The 22,777-nt window shown below is 43.6% G+C and overlaps 1 protein-coding gene across 2 annotated transcripts in view; it reads left to right on the forward strand.

Annotated features, from left to right (window-relative positions):
- LOC128300248 (LIM and SH3 domain protein Lasp) overlaps window positions 1-22,777 on the forward strand; it is a 60,825-nt gene that overhangs the window by 35,105 nt on the left and 2,943 nt on the right. Inside the window, exons 3-6 of one of the 2 annotated variants that reach the window (XM_053036250.1) lie at window positions 11,580-11,712; window positions 12,882-13,017; window positions 17,445-18,521; window positions 19,987-20,237. In XM_053036250.1, the coding sequence (XP_052892210.1) occupies window positions 11,580-11,712; window positions 12,882-13,017; window positions 17,445-18,521; window positions 19,987-20,237 (1,597 nt within the window). The remainder of the gene's footprint in view (window positions 1-11,579; window positions 11,713-12,881; window positions 13,018-17,444; window positions 18,522-19,986; window positions 20,238-22,777) is intronic. The other variant, XM_053036251.1, reaches the window with a different exon arrangement.

The following is a 22,777-nucleotide window of genomic DNA, read 5'->3' on the forward strand; positions in this document are numbered from 1 at the left end:
CAAGGGTGTTTAAAATAATATTTGTCATAATAGATACGCTTTCAAGCGAGAAACATCCCGTTGTTACTTTCAAACACCATCAGTCGATCAGCTGCTTAGCTACACAGCTGTGTTGTTATTAGCAAGCATTTCGGTGGACGCCTTGAATGAACCGCATCAACAAACACAATCAGGGTTCTTGTGGCACATTTCGTAGCATATGCGCTTTGTGAACATACGTTCGCCCCCGTTTCTTCACGTCTGGAAAGATGCTTTACCACAGCCACGATCGTTTACGGTCGAAAGGACGCACGCGCCTTTGATTGAAGCGACGGCAGCCATGCACCGGCTCCGGGTTTTTTTTTGTCCATACTTGGTTGGACGGTAGGTCGAAATTCAAGACTAAATATGGCCACATGCTCATAAACGTTTGCATAAATTCTCTGGTCGTCAGTAAAGCACGATGGAAGCGATTCGGTCAAAATTGAATCGATAATTTGGATTTTGCATATGAAACTGACAAAGTCAAATAAAATGGAAGTCTTAACGACGAGAAAATAATATTTCAAATAATTATTAAGTTATTCAAATTATTCAAATAATAATTATTATTAGGATTATTAGGTGTCAAATTTAAATCGATAATGGCTCTTTTCGGTGCAAGTTTTTATGTACATCTTTCCGTTCGAAAACCTAATATATTTTTCAAAACGGTCGTCAATTTTTCATTTTCCAATATAATAAAAAATGTTCTATGTACGACAGCAACATCCATTGAGAAGGTTACAGAAAGCGTTAGCAAAATTCATCTTCTTCATTTTGTTCTGTGATGATGTGGATGCTGAAATGAGCTCAAAGCTAATAGAGAGACGGATAGACGGATACGGTTGAAAAAGAATACATAAGAAATAGTGCATCACACAAGCCTCGTTAAGCATGCTGTTACGAACGCGAATGTAAATCGAGCGAGCGTACCTGCATCGGAGAAGGTGAACGTAAAGAAACGTAGAGAACAGGAAAGGACTAACGCGTAGACGAAAATAGATAAAGAAAAACCAATAAGGTCCGACGCCCAAGCGTGGGCGTAAGGTGTGGAATAACACACGTAAGGATACGTTACAAGTAAAGCATACAAGGTACACGCCCAACGGACAGGTAATAAAGGATAGGAAAATCCTAAGCAAATTATAGATCGCCGCCTCGGCTAAAACCAAAAGAACTAAACTTCATAACAAACACGCCTTATGAGAAACATGTAAACATTAACCGCCATTAGGGTAATGTGCCCAAGGATTCGTAGGTCAGATAGCGTACCGGATAAGGGTAATCAGGCAACACCTGAACTAATAAGCGAAATAGGGCTTAGCGAGCGCGCCATGCGCGGGTAACCAAAATATCCTATGCAAATAATACGAATCGAGATGCACTCGGACTAGCGAGGTGCAATAAAATGGCATACCTGATTTCATGTAAACCTCGTTTAGGTAAAAAGGCAATAGTGATAAATAACGAGATGAAAGTTTCTATCGCATTCTAATTCTTCCATCTCATTTGCACTTAAAAACTTCCAAGACACAATGTTACTATAAAAGCAGGAAATTTTGTTAAATAAACTGACTTGTATTTGCAATTTTACCGTGATTGGTGCTTATTCGAGTCGCTGTGTTGGCCATCGAATTGGAAAAAGGTCCGCTTTGGGAACTGATTCTGCTTGCCAGGATAAAAGCCTACTCGCCCGACCCAAACGATTTGATCGCTTTCACTTCTACTTGAGATTTACGCGAGAGTCTCTCCTGGGTGATCATACCTTCGCGTGATCATCCAACAAACGGCGGAACCAGTGTTCCGATTTGTTCCCGTCAGTAACAAATGGTGGCTCCAGAGAGGAGATTATTATAACTCGCGTGTGTTCAAAAGTAATCTCTTCGAACGAACTTACGTTCTGGTGTGCTGTCGCCTAAAGAACAGCAAAGTGCAAAATCCGTGTAAGAAGTGATTGTGACGAGTGTAGTTCTAAAAGGCTACTGGCTAAAAGTGAAGTTTAAATATCTACGGACAAAAGAGTTGCGCGCCTCTTAAACTACAGTGTCTAAAGTTCAATAGCCAGTGGACCTAGTTAACCAGGAACTCGTGAAAGTGCCAGTGAAACCCGCGGACCGAGAAGGGGACGAGGAGTATCGCTGGGACAACGACAATCCAGTACCGGAAGCACCGCCAGTTGAAGAAAACAACGTCGAGGAGCAGTTAGTCGTCGACGAGGAGTACTTCGAGGAGTACTTCAAATGAAACAGAGGACAACGACGAACGCATCCCAGCCAGTGCATCAAAGGAATCACCAAAAATCCGAGTGTCAGTAAGTGAAATATCCTTTTATAAGCACGGCAAGGAAATCTTAGATTCGTCCGAAATGCCTTATAAATTCGTAAACAATACGGAAGGCAGTTGTCGCCTATGCACAGCGGAAGATACCGCTTTGGCATCAATGATCGCATGTTCCGAATGCGATCGATGGTTTCATTTAACGTGTATCAAGTTGACACGTAAGCCTAAGCCAGAGGAAGTCTGGCTATGTGGCAAATGCCAACAGATTAAGTATGAACTTAATAGGCAAAAGGATGAGCTCAGAAAATTAGCCGAAAGAGACGCTAAAAATACAGAAGAGCTCAAGGCCTTGAAGGAAGGCCAAATGGACCTCGGTGAGGTTAGTTCCATGAGGGAACAAACGTTAGAAGAGTTGGTTTCGAAATTGCTGGTAAGTCAGCAACAGCAAATGCAAGAGTTTGCTAAATTGTTAGCAAAAAACGGTGGTGAATCCACCCAAATAGGGATCTTGGTCAAGAGACAAGCCCTAATGCAATTGCCAAAATTCGATGGAAAATCCAGGCAATGGGCAACTTTCAAGAAAACCTTTGAAGACACAACCCGAGAAGGGGAGTTTTCCAAATTAGAAAACCTAAATCGTCTTAAGTTGGTTTTACATGGAGCAGCTTATAAGACTGTTCAACAATTGATGATGGAAGCAGAGAATGTTCCGGAGATAATTAAACGTTTAGATGAAACGTATGGAAAACCCAACATTGTATACATGGAGTTGTTAAGTGATCTCCAAAAAATACGAAGGGATTCCAAAAATGTAGTCTCGGAAATAGTAAATGCTTTAGAAAACATCATTTCAAATGTAAAATTGATGGGTTTACCAGAGTATTTGAATGATCACAGATTAGTGGTGGATCTATCCGCTAAGTTACCGCACTACCTTCAAAGGGATAGAGCGAAGTTCATAGCATCCGCAACGAAAAGAATGGATGTTCAGAACCTTGACGAATTTTATCAATGGCTCAAACCCTATGCTAAAATGGCGGACGTGATGAATACAATGGTTGGTAACACATCAAAGGAAAATGTCCATGTGCATGAGCAGGGCTCAACGGATAAGCAAGCCACGAAAAAAGGAAAAAAACCAACGAGATCTTCTAACAAAGGATGTCTGATCTGTAATAAACCGCATGCGACGGTTAGGTGCCTTGCATTGCTAAAAAGGGTTCCGTCAGAAAGATGGAAACTTGTTATAGAAAAACAACTATGCTACGGATGTTTGAGTTCCAATGAACATAGCTTAAGAGAATGCAAGGTTGCCAAAACATGCGGAATAGATGGGTGTACGGATAAACATAATAAGATGTTGCATCAAAAACAAGTTGAAACTGTTCAAACAGTACAGATGAACAACCACAATAGTGTGGCAACAACTTGGATAACCCATTTTCAGACATTGCCCGTAAGATTGATAAACGGTAATAAGTCAGTAAATGCTTACGCATTTTTGGACACGGGATCTTCCGTAACATTAATTGAGGCGGATGTCGCTAAACAATTAGATCTGAAGGGGCCCGTAATACCACTTCAACTTGCGTGGGCACAAGGGATCAAAACTGTGCAGGATACCAGCCAAAAGGTCCAGATGACAATCAAGGGTGCAACTAACGAAAGTTTTCCTTTAGATGATGTAAGAACGATTAGGGAGATGAATTTACCACTCCAATCGATGCAGTATGATGAAATTACTGCCAAATATCCTCACTTGAAGGGACTGCCAATTCAAAACTTTAATGCAGTTCGTCCTTCATTACTAATAGGGATAAATAACAATCATCTATTAATTGGAACTGAGCACAGACTTGGCAAACCTGGAGAACCAGTTGGAATGAGAACCAAACTAGGCTGGTTAGTCTTCGGCAAATTGCATTGCGAAGAAACTGTAGTTGATCATACAATGGTCGTCCAAGAAGAGGACGCGATTAGAGGAATGATGAAAAAACATTTCTCTGTAGAAGACTTCGGTGTAAAACCAGTTGCACGGCTGCCAGAGTCAGAAGATGAAAAGCGTGCAAAGGCCATCTTGCAGAATACGTTGAAATTCAAAGATGGGAGGTACGAAGTCGGTCTTTTATGGAAAAAAGACAATCATATATTTCCATGGAGTTTGGATAACGCCATGACAAGATTGAAAAGTTTGGAGAACAAACTAAACAAAGACCCAGCCTTAAAGCAATGGGCGATGGAAACCTTCGAGAGCTACGTAACAAAAGGTTACGCAAGAAAATTAGAACCATGGGAGATCATGAAAGATGCGTCTCCATTGTTCTATTTGCCTCATTTTATAGTAATCAATAAGAATAAAAACCCACCTAAACCACGGTTGGTTTTTGACGCAGCAGCTAAGGTGAAGGGACAATCGCTAAACTGTGCGTTACTATCTGGTCCCGATGCCACAACATCCTTGTTTGGAATCCTAGTAAGATTCCGTGAAGGAAAGTATGCGATCTGTGGTGACATTAAGGAAATGTTTCACCAAGTTAGAATTCGAAAAGAGGACCAGGATGCGCAACGTTTTATTTGGCGGAATTGCCAAAATCGATATCCGGATATATACGTCATGCAAGTAATGACGTTTGGATCAACTTGTTCACCTTCATGCGCACAAGCCGCCAAGAACACAAACGCCGAACGTTTACAAAATAAATACCCTCTCGCTTTAACTCCTATTAAAAGTCAACATTACGTTGACGATTATGACGACAGTTTCAACTCATTGAACGATGCTATTAAAACTGTCGATCAGGTAATAAGAGCTCATGACGAGGGAGGATTTTGTATTACGAAAATTTGCTCCAATAGCGATGAGTTGATTGCATCTTTACCCAAAGATAGGGTAGATCCTGATGCAGTAAGAATGCTAAATGATAAGGATGATGATGCATCCAAAATATTAGGAATTTATTGGAATACGGCGAGGGATGAGATAGGATTCAAGTCAAGATTGGACGTCCTACCAAAGGATGTTTCAAGTAAAATGAGACCACCAACAAAACGTGAAGTATTGTCGCATATTATGAGCTTTTTTGATCCCTTGGGGTTAATTTCTCATATAACAATACATGGAAAGATCCTGATGCAGGAACTCCATAAGGAAACTAGCGAATGGGATACCCCTATATCACAAAGGTTATTGGAACAATGGGACTCTTACCTTGAACATGTAAAACTTGCCAACCAGATCCGTATTCCAAGATGGATTCTGAATAATGCTGGCTCTGAAATAGAGTTGCATGTATTTGTTGATGCATCTGACAAGGCCTTTTCAGCAGTAATTTACTCCAGAAGCAAAAATTCCGTTAACTGCCCGCATGTGCAACTTATTGTAGCAAAGGCTAGAGTTGCGCCAATTAAATTGTTATCGATTCCTCGATTGGAATTGCAAGCGGCATTATTGGGTGTACGCCTTGCAGATACAGTAAGAAATGAGACACGGCTAACAGTAACAAGATCAATTTTTTGGAGTGATTCGAAAACTGTGTTGAGTTGGATAAACTCAACACACCGCAAATATAAGCAATTTGTGGCTCATCGCATTGGAGAGATATTAGATACAACAACCGTGGACCAATGGAGATGGGTACCGTCTGGACAGAATCCAGCGGATGAGGCAACAAAGAAGGTTCCGGGATCGTCATTATGGCTGAAGGGTCCAGATTTCCTGAATAAGCTAGAAAAGGACTGGCCGCAATCCACAATTGGAGAAACAAACGAGGAGACTAACTTCGTGAACATGTTTCAGCAAAAGGATGACTATATTCAGGAAACAAAATTTTCACAGTGGTGGAAATTGATAAAACGAATTTGCATAATGATGAAGATCATTGAATTTGGCCTGAAACGCAAAACGTTTAAAAAGGCTTATACAAATGCAGATCGTGTACGGGCCGAAAATATCCTTTATAGGAGAGCCCAAATGGACAGATATCCAGATGAGATCGAGGATCTCAAAAAGAATAAAGAATTGACAACGATAGGACCGTTGTCAGAGCTTGCACCCATATTGGATGAATATGGGGTAATGCGATTCCGGAGTAGGTTGGAATATACCGAGCGACTGCCAAAACCGGCAAGAGTACCGGTCATACTACCGAAAGATCACCACATCACGCACTTAATTATTCAATGGTATCATGAATTATACCATCACCAATCCCATCGAATAGTTCTATCGACACTACAACAACGGTATTATATAGTTGGTCTTAACACAGCATTCAGATACGTCAAGGCGAGGTGCCAGCATTGTAAAAATGCCAAGGCTAAACCTACACCACCAATAATGGCACCACTACCTATTTGCCGAACGGATGCATATGTTTATCCGTTCACACATACGGGTGTCGATTATTTTGGTCCCTTTGACGTAGCAGTTAAACGATCAGTCGAAAAACGCTGGGGCGTCATATTTACGTGTATGACGACGCGTGCAAGCCATATAGAAATGGCGGAAAAATTGGATACCGACTCTTTCTTAGTCTGCTTTATGAACTTCCAAGCTAGAAGAGGTGTAGTGTCGCAAGTGTACAGCGACAATGGAACAAATTTCGTCGGGGCGAATAATGAGTTAAAGGAGTTGATAAAAAAAATAAACTCCGTGATGGAAGGAGGCGAAGCGATGAAACTTAACATCGCCTGGCATTTTAACCCACCGGTAGCGCCGCACTTCGGTGGATCTTGGGAAAGGCTGATTCGGATAATAAAGTCCAACCTAAAGGAAATGATACAATGCAGGCCAAATCACCCACCTAATTCCGAAACATTACGAGCAGCGTTAATACACGCGGAATTTATCCTGAACTCACGACCGTTAACGCATATACCGCTTAATCACGAGGATGATGAAGCACTAACGCCATTCCATATTTTGATAGGAAGAGCGGGAAATTATTCGGTACCCACAGAGTTTCAGACGCATCCAATGGAACGAAAACATTGGCGTCTAGCGGTGCATTACGCCAAGGAGTTTTGGCGTAAGTGGAGCAAGGAATACCTTCCGATAATTGCTAAAAGACCAAAGTGGAACCGATATACCGAACCACTAAAGGTGGATGATATCGTCGTCATAACAGATACCACCAATAAATTTGGCGCATGGTTAAAGGGTCGAGTGATAGAGGTACAATCAGGAAGGGATGGTGAAATACGATCCGCAACAATAAAGACTTCGCAAGGGACATATCGTCGCCCGGTTACTGGAATAGCGGTATTGGATGTTTATGATAAACAAAAGCCAATAGAAAGCGAAGCAAAAGGAATCCAAGGGTCTGATGATGATCAGACCAACAAGGATCAAGTTGAGGTAAAAGAAGATCAACAGAACTTCATAGGCCTCATAAAAGAATGCCAACAAACGGAAAATTTTAATGCTCAACACAAAAAGAGTGTAAAGCAGAAGAAGAGAAAAAATTGTTCGAAATATTCAAGGCATCTTCAGAAAGACACAACGGATGTTGGTGAAATAACAAGTGAAGATGAGCCCGTACCGAGGAAGCGTACGAGCAAAACAGGGTTTAAATTGAATATATGGAATATGCTATTAATCATTCTTCTTCTATTTTCAGTTCAAGCATTCGGTAAAACGATTAATGGGTTAATCGCATATGATTGTGCGAATGACAATGTCAATATTACAAGCTATTCATTGATGAAGGTAGCTTCTTGCATACCCCCAACTGAAAACGTAACCACAGTAGAAACAAAAATTCAGGTATTGCAACGTAGTCCGAAAACATTAACACATGTGCGACAGTGTAAGGTAATAATTAAACGCTCGATAAAACACTGCGGGGCTTGGTCTCACACTTCTGAATATGAACAAGGATTCGCGTACATAGTAAAAGAGTTTACTCCAGATGAATGTAGGCACGCTCAAGTGGTAGGCGAAATTTCACTCTCTGATACTTATAAGGTTAGGGAATTACGTCGCAATCATACTACAAGGGGTCAAGCATTAATCATCGGCAGCGTCAAGGGCTCATCGTGTGATGGAGGCGTTTACTCGACACCATCTTATACGTGGACGAAGGCGCTGGTGTACTATGAATACGAGATCAGCATGTACGATTACGTGGCGACGGCAGACATCGAGGACGACCAATTGACGCTTCGAAGTGGCATCGTGTGTCCGTACAGTGCTGGTTGGTGTCTGGATTCGGAATACGGCTATCTCACATGGGAGATAGATCAACAACGATTATGTGAGAGGACCGACTTCGAGATCATCTACGAAGGTACGGTCAATAAAACGTTTAACGGCAACCAGGGAGAGCGCATAAACGCAGTATACACGTTGATTACGCATGAGCAAATGTTTTCAATAAGGGCGCGTGATATAAACCAGATATGTGGTTTCGACAGCTTCAACACAGATCACCCGCGAATCTTCATTCTTGAATTAAACGGTTATCAATCGCCGTTTAAACGTAAGGCCATGAATGGGAAGAATTTGGATCTCTTCACATATTTCAACTCCAAAATAACACTGGTTGAAAACTACCTTGGGCAGAAATTGAATGATGTATATACCGCGGTGATGACGGAGATATGCAAGGTTGACAAGGCTTTGATGGAAACGAAGTTGACTTTAGCACGCATCAATCCAACCGAATTCGTTTCCAATTTGATACGGCGACCGGGGCACACAGCGATAGTCGCCGCAGAGGTGTTGTATATTCTTGAATGTAAACCAGTTTTCGTCACCTACCGAAGAGAGGACGAATGTTATCAAGAAATACCAGTGCAATACAACAACCGATCAGTTTTCATGGCACCGGTAACGAGAATGTTGCAGCTCCGAGGAACGCAAATAGATTGCACTCCGCTACTACCGGCTAAGTTCAACATCGGAGGAAGATGGTACACGACGGATCAGAAATTACGGGAAACCACACCGCCACAAGAACTAACGACGGACGTCGTGACGAGTTGGTCATACACACCCTTGCCGAGTCTAATGGAAAGTGGCGTGTACGACTACGAGAACCTGCAGCGGATGAAGGACATGGTGTATGAGCAAAGCGATAAACGTATCGCCTCATCAGTCATACACAAAATGATATCCGGCCAGCATCCCAATCTTCAAGGCTTCACGTTCGAGGCGCTTATCTCCGAGAACATTATTCATAACGCCTTCCATAAGTATTGGTCAAAGGTACTATCGTGGTCAACGTGGCTGGGTAACATCACGTCTACAGCAATCGGCATCTACGTGTTAACCCGATCCCTCAAATTCATCGTCGACACCATCATTCACGGTAGGATTCTGTATGACATCTACGGTTTAGGATGGCAGCTATTGGCCTCGTTCTGGGATTCATTGACAAACTTCTTGTCACATCGTAATCATATGAGGAAAGATCAGCACCAAACCGATGCACCAGCTACAGCACCTACAATAACGACTCAGCTTCCGAACACCAGAACCAAGCGGTATCCGGATTTACAAGAGGAAATGATCAACCTTCAGAACCAACGCAACGATCTCGAGCCATGAAGTCTACAACATCATCCTGTTCATCAGCCCTTCAATGATAAATGCGAGTACGTAATTGAAACTTCGATTAATTAAGAGTAAAATGTTTTATCGCGTTAAGATGGTAAAACTTGTAGTTTTACCAGGGAGAGAATGTTACGAACGCGAATGTAAATCGAGCGAGCGTACCTGCATCGGAGAAGGTGAACGTAAAGAAACGTAGAGAACAGGAAAGGACTAACGCGTAGACGAAAATAGATAAAGAAAAACCAATAAGGTCCGACGCCCAAGCGTGGGCGTAAGGTGTGGAATAACACACGTAAGGATACGTTACAAGTAAAGCATACAAGGTACACGCCCAACGGACAGGTAATAAAGGATAGGAAAATCCTAAGCAAATTATAGATCGCCGCCTCGGCTAAAACCAAAAGAACTAAACTTCATAACAAACACGCCTTATGAGAAACATGTAAACATTAACCGCCATTAGGGTAATGTGCCCAAGGATTCGTAGGTCAGATAGCGTACCGGATAAGGGTAATCAGGCAACACCTGAACTAATAAGCGAAATAGGGCTTAGCGAGCGCGCCATGCGCGGGTAACCAAAATATCCTATGCAAATAATACGAATCGAGATGCACTCGGACTAGCGAGGTGCAATAAAATGGCATACCTGATTTCATGTAAACCTCGTTTAGGTAAAAAGGCAATAGTGATAAATAACGAGATGAAAGTTTCTATCGCATTCTAATTCTTCCATCTCATTTGCACTTAAAAACTTCCAAGACACAATGTTACTATAAAAGCAGGAAATTTTGTTAAATAAACTGACTTGTATTTGCAATTTTACCGTGATTGGTGCTTATTCGAGTCGCTGTGTTGGCCATCGAATTGGAAAAAGGTCCGCTTTGGGAACTGATTCTGCTTGCCAGGATAAAAGCCTACTCGCCCGACCCAAACGATTTGATCGCTTTCACTTCTACTTGAGATTTACGCGAGAGTCTCTCCTGGGTGATCATACCTTCGCGTGATCATCCAACAAACGGCGGAACCAGTGTTCCGATTTGTTCCCGTCAGTAACACATGCATATTATGCAAGCGAATGCTGCGGCTAAGTAAATGCTACGACCTAGCGTGTGATTGGTTTATAATTGTAATTTAATCAAGTGCACACGATGCACTTAGTGACACCACGCCGTACAACCACCCAGATCCATCTCTTGCTCCAACCGTCACTCTTTAACAAACAAATTCACAATGATGATGATGATGATGATTGTGGTTGACAGTGTTGGTGATCGCTCACCGGCTGCGATCTGTGTGTCTGTGATTGGCGGTGCAAAAAATGCATCTTAGCTTATATGGAGCCGCCAGCACATTTCACAGCCGCATATATGGCAGGGCGGCGAGTTATATGGCTGATGAAGCAAATTCCACAATTCATTCCATTCCATGCTAGAGAGGATGCTTATGCTGTATAATGATGTAGCGGTGGAAGACCACTACCGGTGTACCGGTTCGTTGTGCTTTTTAACTGTTAGAACCCTGGTTCGATAGAGCATTCACTTTACTGTAAATATAAACTAAATTGCTTTAAATCATCCGCGTTCGTTAGCGTCCATTTAACGCTTCGTTTCATCTGATGTCTTAATTAGCAGCAACCGGTGTTGGCACCGGTCAATGAAGCAGATCAATTCGACTAATATGTTTTGTATTATTGTTTTCCTCTCTCTCCCTCTCTCTTCTGCAGACATATTCCTAAAGCCAAAGCTACGACGATCGCGGAGACACCGGAGTTCAAGCGAATCGCGGAAAATACCAAAATCCAATCGAACGTCAAATATCATGCGGACTTCGAGAAGCTGAAAGGAAAAGTGACGCAGGTAAGCAGCCACATTTCGCGACGGGGGGTTCGTCGCTTGGCGCAGTGCGCGTGATGGTGTAGTCGTTTGTTTAGTGTAGGTGGTTTCCATTTGCTGTTAGGAGCAAACAATCGCACACCCAGCACCCATTTTGTGGATGATTAATTCGAATGCAATCTCAAACAAGGTATCAAACAGAACATTAGTACTAATTGCAGCTAATAATTACCTTTCACTGTTAACCAGCACCACCTCCACCACCACCAGGGGGTATGTGTATGTGTTCGACAAAAGTTCACCACTTTTATCGAGATCATGACAAGCGAGAGACACATACTCCAGCGGTGGTGCGACGGGCAGCATCCGTCGCTTTCCTTTCTCATATCCGTCTACACGTGCTGCGAAGAGAACCATCGGTGATCATGTTTTTTCACCTTAATTGCAACCATTACTTTCGGTTCACTCACTCTCGGTTGTTTTGCTGTTGCTGGCCAGCATCGAATGTTGGACGGATCGAAAACTTTCGATGTCGTTCGGTTTTTGAGCCTGTCTGGTTTGTGGGGTGGTGATGGTGGAAGTGATGGAAACGGGGAAAAAGAAATCCTTCTCATCAGCAACATCAACACTCTTCAGCCCACGGCGAGGGCGTTCGGGATTTCGAACGAATGTAGGACACTCGATTGTGTGCTTACCGGATTTCTTACTTCAATTAATTCAATGCACCGCAACTCACCGTCTCGCGCGGTCCGATCTTGCCCGATCGTGGTATTGCTGCTGTTGATCGACTTTTCATTTCTTTCACACACTATGATATTCGGGACTCGCACTGTGGCCGTTTCTTTTGTCGTTCAAAAAGGGAAACCGAGTTTAGACGCAAAAGTAAAATATATATTGGGATGGGATGGGTGTTTTAAAACTCTTAAAAGGGTTCAATCACAAATGTTATCACATAAACTCTTGTGTTTTTGATAAATTTGTTTTCATTTTATGCATCAGCTCGTTTACTAATTTTTATATTTTTCCTTCCTTTTTCATGTACCCTTTTTCGGCTGGATTTGCTGACCACTTAACATTGGCATTGGCATGCTATGTTCCGGATTGGATTCCGCGCGCGTGTGGCCGCACTGTCTGCCGGACGAAATTCGCGTGCCCTTCTCGTGCCAAAAATAACGCCAAAAACGAAACAAAAGGTTGCGGACGATCCGGAAACGCTACGAATCAAGCAAAACACGAAAAATATCTCCAACGTTGCCTACCATGGCGATCTGCAGAAAAAGGCCGCCATGGAACGGCAGCGAGAGTGCACGGAAATCATCGACAGTAAAGGTGAGCAAATGTAATGCGCCGCTCGATCACACCGGATGTGACCACCGAGGGATGGTTGTTGGTAAAGTTTCGGGATGTAGTTGTCATCGTTGGGTATGTTTGGTGAAGTTTAGTTTCGTTTACTTCCTCCTCTTTTTTTTTGCTGATGCTCTCCGATGCTTCGTGATAAAGGAAGGAAAAACAAGACAGGAAACAAGGAGAAAGTTTCGTTTTGTGCTTCCTTTTAACATTTGTCGCTTGTGCAACTGCTGAGTGTAGCAAAGGAAAAACGGAGGAATGTTTGTTTATTTGAGGTACCGTTTTAGGGGAAACCAGTTAGTTTTAGATGGAACATTGATAAAAGAAACATGCATAAATCTATCATCAAAATTAAACAATTGTCTGATTGTTCGTCAAACGTATTTTGCGCAATCTAAATCTAAACGCAGATTGTTTGCGTGACTGTTTCGATTGGAAGATATTATCGTCACGTGAGGAGCACAATTTGGATAGCGATTTTGCTATTAATATCTCCCGGAAATCTTCCCACCGTTGCTTGGCTAGTGAGCATTGTGTGTTTCGTTTCGATTCTTCAATGGTCTTACCATGCGGCGCCAAAACGGATACACAAACAAACAAATCATGTTTGCAGTGTAAACATTCGGAACAAGGCGGAAGTGATGCAAACATCCAACTGCTATTTGTTGGATGATATTTTGTTGAAATAAATGTACGATTCAGCCACACTGGTGGCCATAAATATATAGTTATCTATTACAAGAATTAAAAGCTGATTATAGTACAACACAATGATATTAATAAGAGAAATGACACAGTTCAAGCTTAATGAATATGATAAGAGTTCATAATTATTTAAAACATATGGCAAATTTTATATGATTTTTAGACTTATTTCACTGACTCTCACTGTGTACCATAGCTAAGGTCTAAATATCTAAATGATTTGTCAAGAAAAAAGTTACAATATTTTTTGCTACAACTTTTTATTGTACTTATTTTTAATGTGTCAGTGATATTCCAAATAAATCCGACAACATTTGGAAGGGTCAATATTTCTGATAAGTCACAATTCACAATATTGATTATAGACGGATGGAGAACTGGTTATAAGTTGTGGGTTTTTAATTTAACACGCGGAGCAGCTTTTAATTTAATTTTCTTCTGTATCGATTCTCATCATAGAGAAATAGCGTGGGAAATGTGAAGAAGCTTAAATTGTATCAGTTCTTCTAATTCACATTTAATGCTATGTTTTTTTGTCTGCAAATCTTGAGATTGAACCTTCATTTTTGTATGAAATTATTAAAAAGATCCCAACCGCTTACAAGCTTGTTAAAATCGTATTATATCGTTTTATTCGTATTATTTAACGATTGCTACAAATGTTACAATAGTTTATCACGCGAGAAGTTAATTATTTATATGAGAGAAGAAAAAAGCTACGAATCAAACTAACGACGCTAACGGTTTTCTTCCCCTATCATGGGTTCCCATGAAGACGGAATCTTGCAAAACTTTTGCCCTGTTGTCGCTGGAGGAGTTATTTTAAACTCCAAACGGCACGCAGCAGCAGCATGCCCATTATGACAACAAAAACCTTCGCTGCCTACCCTCTTATTGCTTTACGCTTCGTTGAGTTTCCGTTTCCTTGAACTCGAAGACCTGCGGTCCGGAAGGGACGTAAGCAAGTTATCATTTTTTGTGTGTTCTTTCTTGCTGTTCTGTGCCCGTGTACTCGGGAGCTTTTCCGCGTGTCAAGTGTGTGCAATTGTCGAATTTGGAAAAGCCGGGGTGCCGTTGGTAAGGACAAGAATTCTTGCTGCGTACGAAAGTACGACGCGAATGAGACATAACTTGAATAGGCGCCGATCAAGATTCGAATTGGGTGCTGCACGGCCGGAAATGGTAGACACACCGTTCTTGTGCCGCCCGTTGGCAAGAAATACCCATTTGACATCCCATGCAAAGAAGGAAATGGCATCGAAAACAGCAAGTGCAAACACAATGGCCGATGTCGTCGCGTTAAATACGGAAAGTTCTAGGGCGAGAGAGAGTTTGTTGGCCGTTGTGTACCTTGTGTGGTATAATTTCCGTCAAGAGCACTATGGCAGAGTTCGGAATTGCAGTGTGACGATTTTCATTCCCCTTCGGTGGTTGAAGAATTTGAACGGTTTTTATGCAGAACTCGGAAGTTATCTTTTTTATTGATCTACAGTTTGTTCCTGCACCAACAACGTTACTCCATTAAAGCCATTTAGCTACACAAGCCAAAGGAAACGGTCGAGACTAAAACGCTTTAAAGCGTATTTGCTCGTGTTGTGATGGTTGGGGAGAGATGCATACTGCTTTTATTGGTGCTTTATGACCACTGCAAAGTTTGCAATGGGTGGTGTTCCGTCGTTTACTATAAAGCCCGGCCGGTCCCAAAAAACCCCCCATCCGGCAAGTGACGCTCGTAGTAGAGTTTGTAGGGGAACTGTGCACAACAAACAATGAAATGAACCTTAAAATTATGAGCATCGTTGGTAAATTGGTAAAACGGCGGAGGTTTGATTTGTTGGTGCGTGGAATTTCGATTAGACCGCGACGACGCGGTCTCGGTAACGCCGTTTCCCCATTCTTGTTCAGTTTAGCCTAAGTTGTCCTGCAAACTTCACCATGACCGATCGATTCGGTATTCGGTTGTCTAGTGCTTTGGCAGTTCGTTAGTGTTACCTGAACGCGGACATCGTAGAATCGGCAACGAAACCAAACCCCTTGTATGGGACGGTTAGGAGAACAACCAGTAAACGCATTTTTATGAGCTGCCATAAATTTTGGGCTCTTCAAATTGCAACTTTTCCTCGCCGTGCTGCTTCTTCTAGGCCTTCGAGACAAACTTATTATGCGGCTTGCGGGAGTTTCGTTAGTGCGGATTGTTTTTCCTTCTCAAGGTTGTTTGCCGTTTGTTTGGGGTGAGTTCCTGGTTCGGACCTCTTCTTATTACCGATAGTAGGCAAGCAAACGTTAGATTGCAGAGAAGAAGCAAGGGTAGAGCAGAACGTGTCATTACGGAACTGATCGGGGCTGTAAAATGTATGGTTTGGTGGCAGGTTCGATGATAATGGGTACCACTTGTGTGGGTACTCTTTGCCTTGAGTCATCCAACGATGTTCCAAAAGCACAAGACGGAAGGCGTGTACCGGACAGTCGGAACAAGTGACTTAAGTCACTCGAGTTGCGTTTTTTGTTTTGGGAAAGAACTCAAACGTACGTGTGCGACTGACATTTTCGGTAATTGTTTTTAATGTATTCCATAAATTATTGGACCGGTGGGTGAGAAAACAAAGGTCCACCCCCACCTTCCCGCAAACAGAACATGACCGAACACAAAAGAAAAGAACACCACCCGCACTGTTCCTGTTGAAGCGATTTTCCCACGGCACTATCGAACGAGTGAGAGAGGTCACATTTTCACACCAGAAGAAGTTCGGAATTTAGTGTTGTAAATTTGGAAAACGGTAGAAGATGCTTTCAAAAGGTGGGCCTTCTCGAAGAATGTGACCTTCCGGTGTGAGTTTTGTACCGGGATGACTTTTTTTCCAGACCTTGGAATTGTTTAGAGTCTTCCTACTAGTGGGAAGTAAGTTGCAGGTATCGTTTTTTTGGGTTTTTTTCGTTAATTAGGAATATTGCGTCGCACTTAACGCGAGAAGAATAATGCAATTACTCATGGGATCTCTCTGGATGGGGCGCGTGTGTGTGTGTGTATATACATACTATTGCTAGATAGAATCTGCTGTTATCATAAAAAAACATACATTATTCATTGTTTCAGATATATAATATGGCCAATAGTTGGGGTTGGGTGTTTTCATTCGATGTTTTTTAAGCTCCAGACATATTTCACTTCTCAACTCTTACACAACAATCTAACCTCAATGTATTTTTTTTTACAATTTATTTTTTTACTTACTTATTGTGCTTTTTTTTTGCTTTTACTTTCATCACCTGCTGTCACACGACACCACGCCTCCACTTCATCATCGCTGTATTATCATCTAATTGTTGTTGCTTGTGTTGTGGATCGCTGTTGTCCAACGGTCTTATCGCTCAAACGTATCGTGTTGCAATGTGTGTTTTTCCTTTCTTCCTCTGTGTGTGTGCGTGTTTCTGTATGTCACATAAAATCATACAAATGGTTTTTCACATCGCAATACCAAAAAAAAAAAACACCCACGAACGATTGTGAACGCGATTGCCAAACGACACGTGATCCTTGGAATGTCGGGGAACCCTATCTGCACCAACTCGCCCTCGCACTTACGCCCCACAATACACCGCCGCAAACGTTCGCTTCACGCGCCTGTTCACACAAACATACAAACATGGCAAACATTTCCTGCCACGGACTGTTTTCTGCTTGCCACCGCGCTGTTGTGCTGCAGACAACAACGATCTAGAGTCGGAGTACTTTTCCGAGCAGCTGGCCGCCGAGTCGCTGCCCCATTATCAGCCGCCACCACCGCCACCGGTCGTGGCACCGTCGGCTGCTGGTCCAGCATCGCAGCAGGTTAACAACAATGGTGGCATGGCCGTCGGACCAACCAACACCACATCCCAGCAGGCCCAGATCATCTCTACCGCCAACATTACCAAACACAACCAGGCGAACAGCTATCAAGCATCGCTTCAGCAACAGCATCAGCAGCAACAGTATCAGCAGATGAACAACAACAATAAAGCGGCCGGTGGTTATTCACATCAGCAGCAGCAGCAGCAACAACAACAGGGTGCATATCCTGCCGCCGGTGCGGCATATCATCAACATGCCACCAATAATGGTGCTGCCGGTAATGCTGAGCATGTACGCCACTCGGTGCTTCAGAATTCAGCCACACCGTCCGGTGGGGGCGGTGGAGGCGCTGCGACGCAGAAGTACTACGATCCGTATGATAACTATGCCCGCCCGAACCCGACCGCCAATCAGGTGAACAACAATGGTACTGCTGGTGCACATATGGGCAACAACAATCATCACTACCATCAAAGTCAGCAACAGCAGCAGCAGCAGCAACATTTGCACCATCATCAGCAACACCACGGTGGCATGATGGAGCAGCAGCGTGCGAATGGATCAGCAGCCGTATATCATCAACAGCAGCAGCAACAACAACAACAACAACAACAACATCTGCACCATGGTCAGTCGAACAATATTCATCATCATCATCAGCAATCAGCAGGAATGGTTGATCCATATGGACAACAGCAGCAGCAGCAGCAACGCTACAGTGCCAACAGTAACAGTCAGTACGGTGGAGCAATGCATGCTCAGCAACAACACATGTATCAATACAACAACGGCAACATGAACAATGGTGGTGCACCATCAGCAGCCACAGCAGCAGCAACCGGTGCCGGTATTGGCAAAATTGCTGATTACGATCCATTGACGGACGGTCCACGAAACGTACCACAGCCCAATCGTCAGAGTGCAACGCTGATCTACAGCTCCGGTAATAGTAAGTATTGACTGGCGCATAAAATCCTTACTTGCACATTGCTAGATCAGCTTGTATTGTTTGTGAAATTGTTTTGTTTTTCATGTGTGTTGCGCCCGATGGTGAAGGTTACACTTCACGCTTTGTGTGTTTAAATGTGATTGCTTTGCAGAAGAAAAAAAACCCACCACCCAACATCAAACAGAGAAGCGAGAATATTTATCCTGAACAAGTCAAGAAGTTGCTATCCTGCAGAAGTTATCTGTGCTGAACCGAAATTCATCTCACGCATGGCGCGATCTATATCCCGTTGGTGTACTCCTCTAGCGCTTCGTGGCGCACGGAACGAAACGCTTGTTGTTCCCATTCTTGAGCATGGTTTTGGGTTTTTTCCCTGTGTGTTAAGTGTGCGTACATTTTCTGTTCCACCCGATCGCAATTGGAGCTACACAAAATTTTCGTTTCCCTCGCGATTTTCATCACTTTAATTATGCACTGCACGATTGCAAGGAATGTGTGAGTGTGTTTTGTGGCCCGCGTGAACTCCCCTATTATTGCGTTGTTCTGCCAGTTTTATTTCTTTCCCTTTGAAGATGCAGAGCTATTTAGCAGTTTTTTTTACTTGTTTTCGCTGTTTGCTGCATAACTTTCAGTTTGACTCTCATGTTTTTGGCCGCAAATACCGCCAGGGGACGAACGTTTTGGATGTGTAATTTCGTATTTGTTTTGCAATATCTTTGCGCCGATCTTCGCTGTGTGTTTTTTGCGACAAACCGCGTCGTGCCGTGTGTGGGGGATCGGGGGGCGCGATCCTTATCTTATCGTTACCGGTCGGTCCCGGTAGTGTCGCGATGTTGTCGTGGTGTGTCCCCGCCATTGTTGTCGTGAGAAATTATCAGACATCCGTTCCCGGGCGTTTCCGCGTGATGGATGGCACCTTTTTACACGGTCCGTGAATGATTTCGTAAACCGTGTGCGATATTCATATGCATTTTTGGGGTGAACGTCGTTTGTCGGTGTGGAACCGTGTGACCCGTGAACGGCACGAATTGGTCCGTGGAATGTGTGTAAATAAATGTGCATACACGACACACATTGGCATTGCGACAGAGCATGTGTTTTGGATTCACTCGCCATATGATGGATGGCTGGTGATTATGACGACGGACAGCATGACCATTGCCTCATACACACTACGGGAAGTGGACAAAGCGTACGTAATGCAGAGCGAAGAAAAATAAAATAAAATACAACCTAATCATCATAAGATTTTCTGTTCATAAATCAACCAAATTGCTTCAAGCTGTCTTTGTTAAACGATCGATTAAAAATGGCAAAAGATAATAATCGATTTGAGTGCGTTGTGCGAGATTAAGCAGAGTTACGATAACCAAAACGTTGGTCTAATCATGCTTCAGCGCATCGATAACTCCAGGACGATTTTTACTAAATGATAGCATTTCCCCTTTTGTGCGTTTCGTTTTAGTGTCGGCGAACAATAATCGACGAATCGGTTCAGTTAACGACATCGATCCGGTTAATGGTTACTATGGCTCGGTAGCGGACAACTCGCAGGCGGCTCTTTATCAGCAGCAACAGCAGCAGCAACTGTATCAACAACAGCAACAACAGCAACAACACCGGCAATCCCAGCAACAGCAACCGCAGTATATTCAACCGCCCCAACAGTACGCTGCACCCGCATCAAATGCAACGGGCAAATCGATGAGCAAAGTGGTAGGTATCTTGAGATCATGTGCATACTGCGTAAGAATGAGATCTTGCCAAAGAGTGAGTTCGAATTCGAATCTCCACAAAGAGTCGTTGTAACTCATTTGTGATATCAATCACAGTTTATTCAATTTATACCACAAATGAAATATGTACTACTTGATCAACTCGCTCACAATGAGTGATTTGTAACATTCCTGAGTGAGTTGCTACACTGATGAGCGAGTTGATATTCTCCACAATGAGTTATAGTTCATGAACAGCTCAATCACGGACAAACTGTTGAACAAGTTTAACTCACCTGTATTAGAGTGGGAGTCAAATGCCACCAAGGAATCAGGTTAAGAATTAATTCTTCAGTGTAACTTACTCACTCTGAGACATTTCATGTTAGTGAGTTGTTCTTCCCATCTCTAGTACATTGGAGGAAAAATGGAAGAACGCCGTACAGTTTCGACTAAAGTTTGTTCAACCTGTTTATTCAGAAACAGAAGACTACGGATGATGGAAGTAGTTTGAAAACCAATTAAGTTTAAATAAGTTACTAAGTACAGTTAGGGCATTATCACATCGCTTACTATCATGTAGGGTCTTGTAATGTTCAAGGTTATGTGGGATCGGATCTCTATTCAATTGGAGGTAGACAGGTTGACGAGGGCAGCGGAATGTACGTCACGTCGATGGGTAGCGGTGCGTCCGTTGTACATTGTTGCTGAATGTATGGCTGATCCTGTTGATACGACGAAGGACCGTATGGCCTTCCCTGGCATTGATTGCAACCACAGCACGGTGGACAGGTCGTCGGTGCGGCAGTCGAAGTGGATGGTGTTGCAACGATGAACGAAATGGGTGGCCTGTTGTACATTGGCGTGAGTGCCGAATATGCGCAATTGCTTTTACCGCAGGCGCAAGGCGGACTCGACGTAACAGGGCCGCCGTTGTTTATGTTACAGGAGCACTGTTTTAGGGCCGGTATAGCGTAGTAAGGTTGATCTTGATAGGATGAAGGTGGCTGCTGGTAGTAGGGTTTCATGGTCACCAATGGTTGGTAAGGACAAGGCGGTTGCGTCGTTACACTTGCACTTGTGGTAGTTTCTACCACTGGCGGTGCGGTGTACGCGTATGGAGGAGGAGGTGGAGCAGGAACGTACTTTGAAGAAACGTCATAAACCGGTGGAAGATAGTATTGATTTGAAGGAGCAGTTGGTGGAGCACAGGTTGTCGTCGGTGGTAGCGTGTATACAGGTAGAGCACAGGGCGGTACGTAAGGACCTGGCACATATTGCGGAGGTGCACTGGTCGGCGGAGGTACGTAAGGTCCTGGCATGTAGTTGGGAGGAGCAGGGGTCGGTGGAGGTACGTAGGGACCTGGCACATATTGCGGTTGAGCTGCACAGTTTTGTGGTTGGTATACCGGTGGTGGCGAATATGACAGCGGCGAGTACGTCAGTGGCGGTGGCGGTGCACTTGTAGTAACTTCATGAACCGTCAAGGCATAATTCATGGCAGGATACGACATAGGCGAATACGTTGCGGAAGGATAGTGATCCGGCGGACGTCCATCATTCATTGGCGGCTTGTAACAACTGCAAGGTGCGGGAGTGTTTACCTCGACGTAATTGACCATCATCGGAACACGGCCCTTCGGTCTTCGCTTAACGCCACACCGACAGTACTGCACTGGGGCAGGATATGCGGTCTGTGGGCATAATTCCCGCTTGATACAGGTGCTATTATGCTTCACGTATCCGTCTTGACACACACAGACGGGTTCTCCGCTTTGGTAACTGTCGATACACAGTACGTTCCTGCAGTCATTGTCACATGTAGGTTCGCAACATGGTGCGTTAGGTTTTAGGGTTGCGTATGGACCGCACGATGGACATTGGTCAACGCGTATGCATTTGCCCTTGTGCCGTCTGTAGCCTTTTCTGCAAACGCAGGTCGGTTGGTCGACGTAGCGCGAGTGAACCGGTCGTCCAGTGCAATCCTCCGTGCAGGTTGGTTCGCAGCTTGGTGGCGACGGCAGAAGTTCTTCGTTTTCTCCACATGTTACTGAAAGAATATGTAGACGAAGTAGGTTCAAGAGGTACTCTAGTTGTAAGTGAGACTGTCAACTAATTCTTACGCGGAGCTGGTGGTTTCGGTGGACAGTGACACAAAAGGATGCACTTGCCCTTGTGACGAACGTATCCTTCTTTGCAAACACATGTCGGCTGTTGGACGTACGTCTTGGAACACTTTGCGCTTGTACAGTCGTTGCTACACGTCGGTTCACAGCACGGCATCGTATCACGAAGTTCCTCGTTCTCGGGACACACGAGTTCTATTGGCGGAGGGGAGATGAAGTGAAAGATGTAGTCTATATTCCACGGACACTAAGCTAACCATCAACCCCCTACGTACCGTACGCCACAGATGGTTCACCCATTACATCGTAGTAATGTTTGGCGTTGGAAAGAGATAGTTGCAATAGCAGAGCGAACACCCCAATGTAGAGCGGCATCGTGTTACTCCTGCCGCAGCAGGAACCTATTGCGATCTTC

The sequence above is a fragment of the Anopheles moucheti genome, chromosome 3, assembly GCF_943734755.1.
Source record: "Anopheles moucheti chromosome 3, idAnoMoucSN_F20_07, whole genome shotgun sequence".
In the NCBI taxonomy this organism is placed as follows: domain Eukaryota; kingdom Metazoa; phylum Arthropoda; class Insecta; order Diptera; family Culicidae; genus Anopheles; species Anopheles moucheti.